Source organism: Kryptolebias marmoratus, linkage group LG2, assembly GCF_001649575.2.
Source record: "Kryptolebias marmoratus isolate JLee-2015 linkage group LG2, ASM164957v2, whole genome shotgun sequence".
In the NCBI taxonomy this organism is placed as follows: Eukaryota; Metazoa; Chordata; class Actinopteri; order Cyprinodontiformes; family Rivulidae; genus Kryptolebias; species Kryptolebias marmoratus.
In genome coordinates this window covers 30,752,875-30,766,994 of record NC_051431.1, presented here as the reverse complement: position 1 = coordinate 30,766,994, position 14,120 = coordinate 30,752,875, and the positions used below count along the sequence as shown (strand labels likewise).

Here is a 14,120-nt window from a genome sequence, read left to right as displayed (position 1 = left end):
GGGGGGGGACACATAAAAGAGGGGGGAGAAGGAGGAAGACAAAAGCGGAAGGGTGAGGAGGTGAGGGGGAGGGGGGTATCAGGTTATGGGCTGTTCCTGGGAAAGTCTCACTGGGTCTCGTCCTCAACGTCTTGCAGTGCCTCTTTGTTGTGCTCCTCACCTGGTGGACAGAGAAGCTGCTGTTAGACGTGGTTCAAACAAACAAACAAACCCGACAGGTTTCCATCTACACCAGTGAGACGCATGCATGCCTTTTAACCGGCCTACAAGCATCTCAACTCGGAACAATTAGGACCATGTGCAGTTCAGACTAGAAAGGTCTTCAAATGTTTCTAAAATTCAAGGTACAAAAAAAAAAAACCACTCCCACCTTGAAGTGAGATTTAAACACTGCTGTAATAGAAATCAGGTGGCATCAAAAGAACTCCCCATCATTCAAACACATTTTTTTTGCTGAAATTAAAATCTACTCACAAAACAACCACCTGCTAAAAATGGTAAAAAGCCACAACAGAATGTTTCCCCAGTAGCACCCAGCAGTCCTGTCCGTTCAGACCCAACAGGAACACAGCAGCTCCTGGTTCATACTCTGTTCTCAGCGTGACTCCAAACAACTGAGGGCAGAGCACGGGTCGTGCATGCGCCCCTCACACAAGGAGCAGTAGGCCAGAACCTGGGAGACGATTTGTTGCTAAAGGCATCCATTAGGGATGTCCAAAGCTAATCACAAGTATTGGTTTGGATTGCAGATCAAGGTATTTTCCACTGGTCGGTTGCCTAACCCAATCTCTGTAGATGACCCACGGTTTGGTTTTATGTCAGCTGAACTGCAATACAGTAAACATTTTAGAACCTGCTAACATGTCTCTGGGACTAAATTATTTTAAAACACATAATGAGAGCAGTTCAGTAGCTACTTTGAAAGTTTACAATTCAAGTAATTCTCTTGACAGTAGTCAGAGCAACATACAATATCCCAAACTTCTTTAGGTATTTAAAATCCAAACCCTTGGCTGGATACACTAAGCTAACTCTCAAAGCTAGCATGGCTCAGCAACATACTTTAGAGGTAACTCTAAAAGGAAGAGACAGGTTTCCACAAGGCAGTGATTACAGAACAGCTGATCTGTTATCGCTCTGGATGACCAACACATCACTTTGGTGTAGAAAAACATTCTTTGTCACCTTTTGAAGCTGTTGCAGTCACAGTACATCCTGCCCTCCAGACAGAACATATCAAACGATTTAGTTTGAGATGATTATAGTAAAATCTATACTTCTCAAAATCTCCTAAAATGACCAGCTTATTGTTGTAAAAACTCTACGTCTGCCACCAGAGATAAGAAGATGTTCAATATTAGTCAAGAACATAAACACTACTACTACTGCTACTACTGCTGCTATTGCTGCTGCTACTGCTACTATCACTACTGCTACTGCTGCTGCTAGTACTACTACTGCTGCTACTGCTACTACTACTGCTAGTACTACTACTGCTGCTACTACTACTACTACTGCTAGTACTACTACTGCTGCTACTACTACTACTGCTACTATCACTACTGCTACTAACACTACTACTACTACTACTAATACTAATACTAACTTAAGGAAACTAAGTGTGTATGCTCAGCAGTGTGTGGAGTGGTTAAAAGGTTCCTGTAGGGTGCTGGAGCAAAGAGTGAATAACGCTGGCAGGTAGGTAGACTCAAGGTTGAAATTTATTCTCAGGTTTTGCTTCATGGACAAATGTCTCTCACTGACAGTGACATCCCACTTCTTAAGTCTTGCAGCCCAGATCTTAACTGCTTTAACACTGAACCAAAAGCACAGCTGATCTGCATTAGCCTGAACTACAGTCAGAAATGAATTTACCATCAAAATGTTCTCAGGACAAATAAGATGATGATTCAGAAAAAAAATTAACGAGATTGTCTGCTCAACTAAATTTCTTGGAAAATACGATAATTCCTGACACAAAGTTTGAAATAAGTTAAAAAACAAAGCAAATGTTAAGAGAAGAAAATCTCCTGTGATCAGTGGTATAAATGAGAAAGTGCTGGGCTGGCCTCACAAACATTTATCCTGCATGGTGACTCAGAACAAATAAACTAAGTATGAGGATAACTATAAACAAAGAAATCATGTTTAAAAGCATTTGAACTGGAACTCAAGATAAGGACAATTAAACCAACAAAGGACTTATTGACTTTAACTTAAATATGCTTTAATGTAAAATGTAAACACTAACACAAACAAACCTGGGATAGTAAATGATGCAAAGTTACAATAATTAAAGCTTAATGAACAACGATCTGATGAAATGTGTTAGGAATACAGCTGGGTGACCAGCTGGGAGTAAATGATCTGACCTACTTTATCATTCATGTATAATATCTGGAAGACAAACTCGTTTTCTAAAGCCAGACATCAAACAAACCAGAGTGAACACTTAAAAATGTAGATATCACACAGAAACTGAGGCATGCAATGTCACGAGCATTTAAACACAGCCTTCTTATTGGAGAGGGCCAAACACTACGCAAGCTTAACTAACAGCACCTCGGTACAGCGGTACATGTTGGAGATAGCTCTGCAGGTTGTGGGAGAAAACGAGAACTTTACCGGACAGCGTGTGCAAGCAGTCGCACATGCCAACAGAACTAATCTAAATGGCAGACACATTTTTGCATGTGTCCTACAGGTGACTATATGAATGCTCGCTCTGTCCAAACATGAGTCAGGCTGAGCAGACTCATCGAAACTCAAAGGAGCCACTTTCCCAAGAAAGGAAAAAAAGTTGAACTTTACAGCGACCTAAGAGTCAAGACATCCAACTGAAAGAGTGACAAGCAAAAGGTGAGTGGACACAAATATGGACCTATGGGTGAGCTGGTGCCGAGAAGTCAAACACACACAGCAAGGCATTGCTGAGCAACACTTACAAAGTACAGTTAGCATGAGAAATGAACAGCTTTGTTTCCTTTAGGACTCTACAGCAGAGGGAATGAGAGAGAGACAGGAGAGATGATCAGTCAGTGGGACCCATTCCACCACCAAGTGCTGTAATCATTCTAGTTTTACAGAACGCTCAAATCTATTTATACTCAAGTGTTGGTCTATTTTTAAACTTTCCCACATTTTAAAAAAAGTGTAATTAATGTAGATTGTTGATCATTTTCTGCTTTAGTAATGCTGACAGTTCAATGAAGGTATAAAAACATTTTTGGCCGTAGATTATTGTAATAAGGAGTTTTGCTTTGTTCAATTCAAGGCAGTTTTATTGTTCATTGAAGTAACTAGATACAGGATACAAAGGTTTTTTTTGTAGTTGAGAAACTGGTGTCTTCAACACAAACAAGCATGTAATCTGTCACTTATCGTTCCTGTAGATGTCTCTGTCATGCTTGGGGTCATAGGTTAGACTAAAGATGGGGCTATGACAAAGTTTTCAAAAGGTTGCATTTAAGATCCTTTTATAAAAATGCAATTGTGGTATTTGTTTCCAAATTTTGGAACCCAGTTTATAAAAAAATAGTGTTTCGGTGCTCCTACAAAACTAAATCAACTGCCAGCTGATTGAATTTGTTTTGATTTAGTTTGAATTTCTTTTTCTTCTCAATAAAAATGTCAGTTTTGTCTGGATTTTATTAATTGCAGTGGAGCAGGATGCTGTGTGGCAAGTTTCTTTTTATTTTAAAGTTTGTTCGGATTGTTTTTAGAGCTGCTTTGACCCACTGTGGTCACTGTAAGCTATAATGTACTGTGTCAGTCATAGAAGAACACTGGTCAGTGTTATATTGCATAATTTTCACCTAATTTAACACAGCAATGATGTTACGTTCAGAGTAAACCTGTTCATAAAACAGGTCACTGCTGTTAGCTCACTGAGTTTTATGGGTTCAAATCTTCAGTGACACAGCTCTGATCACAAATTTACTGTATGCTCCTTGATTTTATTTGATTTTTTTTAAATAGTGTCCATTAGGTAGTTTGGCTTTTAAAAAGATAATTCCACAAAAATGTTAAAGAAATTGCTTCAAGTTGTGTTAATGTGGAAATAATACAGTTATGATGTCTGAGTTTGTTGTAATTTTTACAGACATCCATGAGTTGTGACAAGTAGTGGTAGTAGTTTTTACAGACCTTGTTTTTAAGGCTGTGCTTTTTACTGTTTTATATTATTTTATTTCTTTTGTGAGCATGAATCCCCCCCCACCACCTACCTCTGAATATGGACTTAAAATGAAGCCCTTTTAATGCTATCTGGACTTTGCATGCTGTGGATGAGCACTGCGCCACAGCAGGCTGGCAGGGTCCAGTTCTCTCAAGAATCTTTGGTGACTATAAGATCACAAACAACCACGCACCAATTTGGACAGAATGGAGGATTGTTTAGTAGTGAGGATCCTTCGTGAATATGGGATTAAAACAAAAAAGATGCGGAAGCGAGGCAGTCGGGATGGAATGAGGAGGACGAAGCATCTGAAACTCTGCCAGATTCTGTTTCCCTAGATGTTACTCTGCATCACTCAGTCCATCAGAAACAAAGTCAATGATTCAGGGAAGCATGTATCATGGCTTGCACTGAGACTTGGCTCACTCCAGCAGACCTGAATTTGGATTTGTCATTCAATGGTTTTGGTGAGCCAATCCAACTCAACAGAGTTGCTGACGTTACAGGGAAATCCCACGGGGAGGAGTCTGTCTCTATGACAACCAACGGTGGTGCAGAAACATCACTCTGAGAGAAACTGTTTGCACGACGGACATTGAGCTGCTGTCTGTATCCATGCGACACTTCTACCTCCTTCGTGAATTTCCTCAGATATTTGTAACTTCTGTGTATATCAATCCCAAAGCAAAGGGAAAAAAATGCAGTGGCAACTATTCACAGTTATAAACAAACTGATGTTCCTCATTTTGTTCTTGGTGATTTCAATCACTGTACCTGAAATCCACAGACAGCTCTTACCAATACATTTTCTGCCCCACCAGAATAAATAAATCTATATACTTCTGCTATAGTTCAATGAAAGGAGCCTACAAGAGTCTGCTGAGTTTCATCAATTGGCAGCACAGATTAACATTATTAAAACTGAGTTTTAGATTATAACCCCCACTCCTAATGGTGGGATACAAAATTAGAAGCTGAAATAGAAGTTACACATGAAATGAAGAGGGCCAAATTACAATCTAAACATAAAATTGAGAACAAATTTGACAGTATCGAAGAACAACGTGGAATGGCATGAGCAGCACGACAGGACTGCGAGCATAAATGTTTTAATGCAAATTCCGAGCTTGTAAATGATTTATCTACAATTTGAAAAAGGAAACATTTATAATCTGCTTGAAATGCGGGGTAAGGATTCTGTTAGCATTTTGTTTTCTATAATTTCCAGTCAGGTCAGAAATATGTTCCTCAAATGTCATACTAGGAAGAGCCTGGGTCCAAATATGATTTCTGAAAATATGTGCAAATCAACTTGATGTTTTTACTGATATTTTTAACTGGCCCCTTACACAAAGAAAGTTACTTGTGCTGAGGAAGGAGTTGATTGTTTTCTTTCCGGAGCTGAAAGCAAGTCTCCTACTGGACTCAGTGATTTCAGACTTAATTGAGGAAAACACAGCACTTACTTGATCTCAGCTCAGTTACCATCCAAAGAGAGGTGTGGGAGATGCTACCTGTTTACATTTTTATATAAGCATGTTGTCAGACTGAAAAACCCATACTAGGCTTTTATTCATACTTTTCTTAAGCTTTTAACTCAATCCAGCCACATGTTTGAGGCCAAAAATGAGTATCCAATGTTAATCTTGATGTTGGCATCATATCAAGACCTACTTAAAAAAACTTTGTCAGCCATTGCTTCTCCATAAGGTAGTGTCGTCTCCACAACAACTGCAGGAGTCAGCACACTGATTGGCAGCTCCTGAAGTTTGCTGATCATACAGTTCTAGTCAGCCTGCTAAAGAATTGAGCAGGCATCTATCAGGATCAGCTGTGAGCTGGTGTGACAGCCACCTCCTCCAGCTAAATATCCAGAAAACTAAAAACATGGCAAACCTCCATCTCCTCTCCTGACAATAATCAAAGAATCAGCTGTGGAGTTGGTTGACTCTGGCAAGTACTTTGGGACAGTGACTAACAAGAAACTGACCCGTGACCAGAACGTTGCTACAATGTGCAAGAAGACGATGCAGATTGTTTTTCTGTCAGACTAAATTTTTATAACGTTTAAAACACTGTTTTATTGAGTGTTTTATCATCCTGCTCAGTTTCCTTTTATTCCAACCTTTCTGTACATTTGTCTAAAATAGTCAAGTGTTGCCAGTAAAATAGTATGTGTATGGTGGCACAGTTTTGCACAAACCTATCATAGACAAATTTTGCAGAACAAAAAGGTCTGTAGCGTCCAGTAACAATCACCCTCTTTTTAAGAACTTCCTTCTTCTTCCTTCAGGGGCACAGATAAAGGCTCACTGAGTCAGCACTCAGAGATACAAATGTTCTTTGTGAAATTTTACATTTATTCACACTTTGACCTTTTTACCATGTTTAATTCGAGCTTGGTTGTTTATGTTTTAATGTCCTCTTCAATAAACTGTACTACTTTGTTTTGCTGTTTTTATCGTCTTGTGTCTTGGTGTTTATAATACCACTGTAAAACCAAATTTGACCTTTGAAAGACAAATAAAACCAAACTGAATAGTTGCACAGCCCCTGGGTGTGTTATCTGCATACAGCACAGGAAACTGACATCTGATCATCATCTGCTGTATGCATGTAACTGCAAGGTGTGAACTCTCTCAATCATAGATGAACACTTGCCAAGCTGGGTCTTAGTGCGAGGTCTGAACAGGGCCTAATATCTGAGTGTTCTCAAATTTGGTTTGTTTCTGTTTACCAAGCACAACTTTACCAGGGTGTTAAAACCACTAAATTTATCCGTTATACCCTTCCAGCGGTTTAAATGCTTTTAAACGAGCCATCAGCCACAGTGCTCCAAAGACATTTTCAAAGTAATTGTAAGAGGTGTATTGCCATTTATTGGTACTTGTACCAGTACTCCGTTGGCAAGTACTCAAACACAAGTACTTGGTGCATTTCTATCTACAACAATTAGAGCTCAGTTTTCTCCAGATTTATAGGCAGCTATTTGAACTTGATGTGACAGCAAACATGTTTTAGTCAGAGCAGCTTTTCTGTAATGAACTGTAACATTACAATAAATACAAATATAAGTATCAGCAAAAACTGCACCTTGGAGTACTAATGTGGTTACTGAGGTAGCCTGATCTAACAATACCAAAAACAACAAATGTTCAAGTAAAAAAAAATTAGAAAATATTTAGGAATCAGCAGCTATTTAAACTCAGACATCAGGATGGTCCCAGATTTGAGGTTGTGTCAGTAACACTAACACCAGCTCAAACAGCTGGAGCTAACCCTGTTGTGTGTTCTAATTACAGGAACTCACTCATGTTTTAGGAAATTTTAGTCAGTATAAAAATGAACAGATTTTTTACAGCTACTAAAAACTTATATTGTTTCCAAACAACTGTACTCTTCTAACTGGTTACCTTTTTGTCCGAAATATTTCCATTTCTATTACATTACTGAAAAGAATAATGTTTCTTTAAATCTTTCACCTCTTCAATCAAATGCTAGAAAGCAGGGAAGTAAGATGAGATTAGTTAGAGGGGACAGAAGGTTAACCTAACTTTTATCTCCCATTCATCTGTTGCACCGCTGGCACCTGGGTGCAACACTCAAACTGAGCACAAACAGCAAGAGATGTCAAGATGTTGAACTGGTTTCTATTCTGAAGGGGGTCTATCGTGGCGCAAACAGGGTTAAAAAGAAAACTAAACATGTTGATAAGACTACAAACACTGAAGGTGTAAAAAAATGTTAAGCACAGTGTTTAATACATGCAAAAAAAGCTTAGGAAAGAAAAAACTAAACAGTCGATTTAATAATTTGCTCACTGTATCAAAATACATCCTAATGCCCAAAATACTGTATGTTTTATGTGGTAAACAAGAAAAAGTTACATAAGTTATTTATAAAGGAAGTTATTCTGTGGAAAGAGGAAGATAAAGGGTGTCATGCCCAAAAACAGGAGCTGGTGGGAGTCTCTTACCCTCTCCCTGCATATCTGAAGTCCATAGTGTCAGGTTGTCACGTAACAACTGCATGATAAGTGTGGAGTCCTTGTAGCTTTCTTCACTCAGCGTGTCCAGTTCTGCAATGGCGTCATCAAAAGCAGCCTTCGCCAACCTAATGAAAATCAGATATTTTAACATTTATGTCAGAGCTAAAATCTAAAATTCTGACTTCTTTAAAAACATTACAAGAACTTGATAACTATCAGTGCAGTGTGTGTGAGTGTTCTCTTTTGCTTGAAAGGAGTGTGTATTACATCTTTCTTTCCTGCAGCAGCGCAGCTTGAAACAAGGTATTGTGTTTTGTCTTCCTCTACAAAGGAAGATCAGGAGACAAATGATAGTAACAATGTTCAGCAGAGGAAGTAACCTGCAGGCGCGGTCAGGGGAGTTGAGGATCTCGTAGTAGAAGACGGAGAAGTTGAGGGCGAGGCCAAGGCGGATGGGGTGTGTGGGTGGCAGCTCTGACATGGCCAGATCCGTAGCAGTTTTGTAGGCCACAAGACTGTTCTCTGCGGCCTCCTTTCTATAGTTGCCAGTAGCAAACTCTGCCAGGTACCTGTGGTAGTCACCCTTCCTGCAGGAGGGAGGGGGGGACAGTGCATTATAATGTTACATTCAGGTGCAGAGCTTCTTCGTGAATATTTTAAACAAAGAATCAAAGTTCAACATGGACAACATCATTTTTTCCAAGGCTGTGAACTTTCCTGACATTTCTTACCCAGAGTGTACGCAGGAATGAGTTTAAATATCCACTTCACAACAGAGGAAATGTTCATTTAGATTTTAGAATATTAGGTAAGAAAAAGAAAGTGATTTGAAATGCAATTTAATTTTATTGTATTTCTTACCAATTTTAACACCCAACAGTAATAATAATAATAATAATAATAATTATAATGTTTAGTCTAAACTTAATTTTCTATCTAATGCTTCTTCTGTCTGCGGTACTTTTACATTAGTACAGAAGCTTTGTGAACAGCACTGAATTGTATTAACAATTTTGGAATATATTTGGCACAGCAGTAAAAGTGTTAATAAAGTTTTAGGTAAAGAATAATAGTATTAAAGAAATGAGCACCACAGGACAGAAGACAAAGTTCAATGCTTCACATTTAATTCCTGGTATTTTACCTGGAAGAAGACAGTAACTTTGGAGTGATTCCACCCAACATTATTGGAACAGGAAATCTATTGCATTAATCATTATTAAACTAATAATTTTGCCTAATTTCTACTCTTCGTTTCAGCTTTGAGTTTTGCCTGTGCAGCTAGAATTTATAGTTAAAAGCTGTCGTGTTGATCAGAGAGCTGTTTGAGGAAGACAAAAACTGCTTCTGGAAAAGATTCAGTTAATGACAGAAATATTGTTCTGACCAAACAGAAGCATGTCCATCAGAGCCTGATCAGCTCAGCAGCAGCTGAAGGGCTGGTGGTTTGAGTCAATGCCTGAGCACTCAGGGCATTTCAAATCACGAATCGCTGGTACTGTGCTGGTGTAGTCTCAGTCATCCAGGACATCCAAAAAAGGTTTTAAAAAACAAAGACGCTTTGCATTTGAAATTTGTTTTAGGAACAGTTGGTACTATCCTAAAATAACACAAGAGACAAGACTGAAAAAAATAAGAAACCATCTGAAACACCTGACCATCTTATTATGTTACTTTAGAGTAAAACAGTTTAAGCTTTCCTTATTTTGGTTTTTCACCTCACCTTCTTTAAAACTGAATCAAATTTAACAGTGTTTATGTTTTCTGTTAACACAAGACATAAGTAAGACATATAAAACATATCTTTTAAGTTATTCCAATTACCATTAGAAGTGCTTTTTGTAGCACCTTCTCTGAAACATGAGTATCTGGCCTTCTTCAAGAGCACCAGAGAGAATTTATTAGTCTGTTAATTAACAATCTGAGTAGAAAGCACTTACATTTTATTGTAGAAGACCTTTGACTCTCCCATGGCTGCAGAGGGAAGTAGGTGCCGACCCAGTGCATTCAGAATATCACCACAGATAGTCTTCAGTTCATTCTCCACCTGCCAACAAACACACAAAACAATCATTCATTTACTCAAAAACATTATAAAATTCCACTGAAGGCCTCCTTTAAATATAAATTATACTTCCTGCTTCCGTAAGGCTGCAAATACCAGCGAGGGTCCACACAACATAAATATGAGGATTAACCACAGGCATGTAAACTACCCCGTTCACATGGATCTCATGTAGCTGTCTGTAGCTTTCAGTGGACAATTATCCACTAATGAGGGGAGGTAGTCGAATTTTAGTCGATTCACAGACACTGTAGATGTTGAATTGATTTTTAAAATGTTTAATTTGTGCTGGCACTTTAAAAGAGCCAGCACAATAGTTGCTGCGTAGTGCTGCTTGTCCTCGACTTGTAGCTTCCTGTAGCTGAAGCATGTTGCAGCTGTGTTTTCACTGAACCCTGAAGATTAGATGTCTGAAAACAATAATCAAAGTTATCATAACATAGCTATCTTTAGTAATGACATTGAAACATAACTTTATGTACAAGTTTTCCAGTGATAAACATAATGTTAAATGCATCAGCTTTTCTATGGTGTTTTTAATGTTATGTTAGCATCTACTCTATTTATTGGTCAACAGTCTGTGATTAATAAGCTTTTTTGACATATGTTATTGTGCACTCTTCAATGGACATAAAAATAAATAAATCAGTGTTTATTTATGTAAAAAAAACAGTCCTTTAGGTTTTGATATAAATTAAATGCACTGATAATTTCATAATGACATCATATCAAATGACTAAAGATCCCCACTCTTTACTATCCCCCTCTAATAGTTCAGTTTGCAGCTTTATTATCCATATTTATAGATAAACACAGGTTGCTGCTGAATGTTGATCTGAGGCTGTAGTGGTGAGACAGGAAGAAGAAGACGGGAGCTAAGGAAAATCAAGGTGGACTCATCTCTGCATGCCATTAGATCACTGACTGCAATCCAGCTGCCTCACCCAGCTCTGACACAGTCTGGCCTCTCCCAGAATAATAGCAGCTCTTATTCCGCTTCATAAAAGCATGGGAGAGTGCAGGGAAGACGTGCCAGCTATGACTCAGATGCAGTCTGTCCAGTAGCTGCTCATAGCTTGCATCATTCACAAGAGACTGTCAACTCACGTTAACAAAGCAAACCTGAGCTGCTCTGGCATGACCTCTGTGAAAACAAGGTGCTGTGAAACCACAAGAGACAGTTCCCTTCTTAATGTTTCTTGAGAGATTTACCGTTTGCCTGTATTCTCGGATCATCTTCAGTTTCTCCTCGCCACCCTTGCTCTCTTCTCTCTGTTCAATACTGCTGATTATCCTCCATGAGGCTCTCCGAGCTCCGATCACATTCTTATAGGCAACCGATAGTAGGTTCCTCTCCTCCACTGTGAGCTCCACGTCCATGCCCGCCACCATCTTCATAGACGCCACCATCTCTGCCAGGGAGGGGGAAAAAAACAACACTCTTTTGAGAACCTCAACTTTTGCAGTACTGCATTTTGATCACTCATTTCTAATCTTGCACCTTGAAAGGACGCCTAAGTTTAATTTTATGATGGCTGACTGAGAGCTTTTAATCCAAAAAGTTGAAAAGATTTAAATATGCAGAGTTAAATGTTGATCACTTATACTAGCTTGCCATAATAATTCACAAGACTATCATTTAACTGGATTTTGGCCAATAAAACTTTTGAACATAAACTCAAAGAATTTCGAGTTGATAAGACATTTAAGAAGGGTCTAAATGTCACATCCAAAGGGGTGTTAAAAGGACTAACACCAATCGAAAAAACACAAGGCTATCATTTATACTAAGGGTATTAACTAAAAAAAACTCAGCAACCTTGACTTAGTCAGGGGTAAGGTCTGGTGTAAGTAATATCTGGATTTTCCCACGCTAATATAAGAAGCACTTTAAGTTTATTCTTCAACGACATGTTGCTATATACGAACTTTGTGAAAAATAGCAATACCTTTTCCACTGCATTCCAGCGAGGTTACAATTTAGCCACCGAACCATAAATCATTCTGTAAGTACTCTCGGTCCAAATCCCTTGAATGAGTCATGGTGCATTCACTTAACGTTACTGGGCAACGTGCGGCAAAGACTGGACTAAAAACAGCCTCCAACACGGCCTGTAATGGTATGACAGCAACAGGGGTGGACGACAGAGACGAAGACGGAGTCATCTTCGCCGATCGATGATCGGTGCACCCTGCTTGCAGGGGAACACCCCACCAAAAGCGAACAGCTGCGTCCCCACTCCCCACCGCACAGCGGGCTCCATGCGCCTCGCTAACGCGTACAAGGACGATTTTTTGTCACAGAACCACCCGGAAATCAGTAGGTTGGTGTAAATCAGCGCCAGCGTCTCGGCAGAGGAGCTGTAGTTTGGAGCTACAGAGACAGCGTGGTGCAGGGGAGGCAGCTCCTGACAGCTTCAGTAATCCGCCATTTTGTTGTAGCCACATAGCTAACTCTCACTAACATCTCTCAATTATATTCAAACGCAAAAGAAGCCTCCTGGCACGTGCTTCTTATACAGCATCATAATAATTTCCTAGTTACAACAAGTCATATGTTACGTCAATAAACAGCTGGAAGAAAAGAAGCACTGGTAGCCTGATTAGCATCTGAAGCTTAGCTTGCCACAGATTGCACTGAGCTAGTGCTGCTTCGTTAGCTTATAGCAGAAAAAAATCTGTGCGGTGAACATGACCCTCTCCCGGCCGGAGCTAAAGTCTCACTTACCGTCATATCGCTCTGCCTGTTCAGCAAGTTTTGCCTGATACACTAGGTGTTCTCGCTCTTCCATTGTGAAGAAAGATGCGGGTACAGAGATCAAATCAGAAAATCAAAGTGTCGGATCTATAGTTTTAAAAAACAAGACGGCGTATCACGTCTGTCGGCGGTTCTTAGAAACCAAATGGTCGATCAGTGGTGATCCGCCCCACCGACAACGATGAGCGGGGACAGAGTGAGGATGGCAACCGGTCTCATCCGGGTACTGGACTAGTATGGCAGGCCGTTGTAACATATAATCAACTCTATTCTGATCTACTTTTTTTTGATAATAATGGCGTTTCTCCTAGTCTTACCAATCAAAAATTAAATTAAAAACACAACATACGAAACATAGCATACAGAGCACAAATTAGAATGTATTAGGAAACACAAAGTAAGATACCTAAAACTCCTGAAAAGGTTTAAGTGGCTACTTTATCATTTAATTGCATTTAATTGTTGTTTATTTCTAGTAAAAAAAACCAAACAAAACATTTTAGATATCTAAGTGCTTTCTTCCTAACCACAATCAACAATTCCGATTTATCAAGCATTATTCTTGATAAGAAAAAATGTTGCTAATTTTCAAATTAACATACTTTCTTCCTATCTAGGATGAACATTGTGGGTATTTGAATAGCATTTTTATAAAAAGAAACCAATATTCATATATCTGTAATACAGTTGCTACTAATTAAAATCTTAGTTTAACCAGACTCATGTTATATATATATATATATATATATATATATATATATATATATATATATATATATATATATATATATATATATATAACATGAGACTGGTTAAAAAAAAATAAAATAAAATATATAGATATATATACAAAAGTATTCACACACTCATCTAAATCAAATTCAGGTGTATAAAATCAAGCACCTAGGCATGCAGACTGCTTCTACAAACATTTGTGAAAGAAAGTGTCGCTCTCAGGAGCTCAGTGAATTCCAGCGTGGAACTGTGATTGGATGTCACCTGTGCAGTAAGTTCAGTCATGAAATTTCCTCCCTACTAAATATTACACAGTCAGCTGTTAGTCGTATTATAACAAAGGGGAAGTGATTGGGAATGTCAGCAACTCGGCCACATAAAACCACAGAGCGTCAAC

The 14,120-nt window shown here is 38.8% G+C and overlaps 1 protein-coding gene across 2 annotated transcripts; it reads right to left on the bottom strand.

Annotated features, from left to right (window-relative positions):
* Positions 1-6: 6 nt before the first annotated feature.
* Positions 7-13,201, bottom strand: ywhae1 (tyrosine 3-monooxygenase/tryptophan 5-monooxygenase activation protein, epsilon polypeptide 1). 2 transcript variants are annotated; one of them, XM_025010083.2, is made up of 7 exons: positions 12,959-13,201; positions 11,443-11,642; positions 10,106-10,212; positions 8,546-8,752; positions 8,154-8,290; positions 2,946-2,993; positions 22-160 (listed from the first exon to the last, which is right to left on the bottom strand). In XM_025010083.2, the coding sequence occupies exons 1-6, from the start codon at positions 13,020-13,022 to the stop codon at positions 2,986-2,988; spliced, it is 723 nt and encodes a 240-aa protein (XP_024865851.1). In that variant the 5' UTR covers positions 13,023-13,201; the 3' UTR covers positions 22-160; positions 2,946-2,985. The 2 variants fall into 2 exon arrangements, with proteins under 2 accessions (XP_017289656.1, XP_024865851.1); XM_017434167.3 differs by lacking the exon at positions 2,946-2,993 and having other exon boundaries at positions 7-160; positions 12,959-13,200.
* Positions 13,202-14,120: the final 919 nt, after the last annotated feature.

Coding starts and splice junctions, on each gene's coding strand:
- ywhae1 (XM_017434167.3), bottom strand. CDS start 13,022: ATGGAAGAGCGAGAACACCTAGTGTATCAGGCAAAACTTGCTGAACAG. Junction 8,753..10,105: donor AAGGTCTTCTACAATAAAAT/GTAAGTGCTTTC, acceptor TCCCTCCTGCAG/GAAGGGTGACTACCACAGGT. Junction 8,291..8,545: donor TCCCCTGACCGCGCCTGCAG/GTTACTTCCTCT, acceptor GATTTTCATTAG/GTTGGCGAAGGCTGCTTTTG.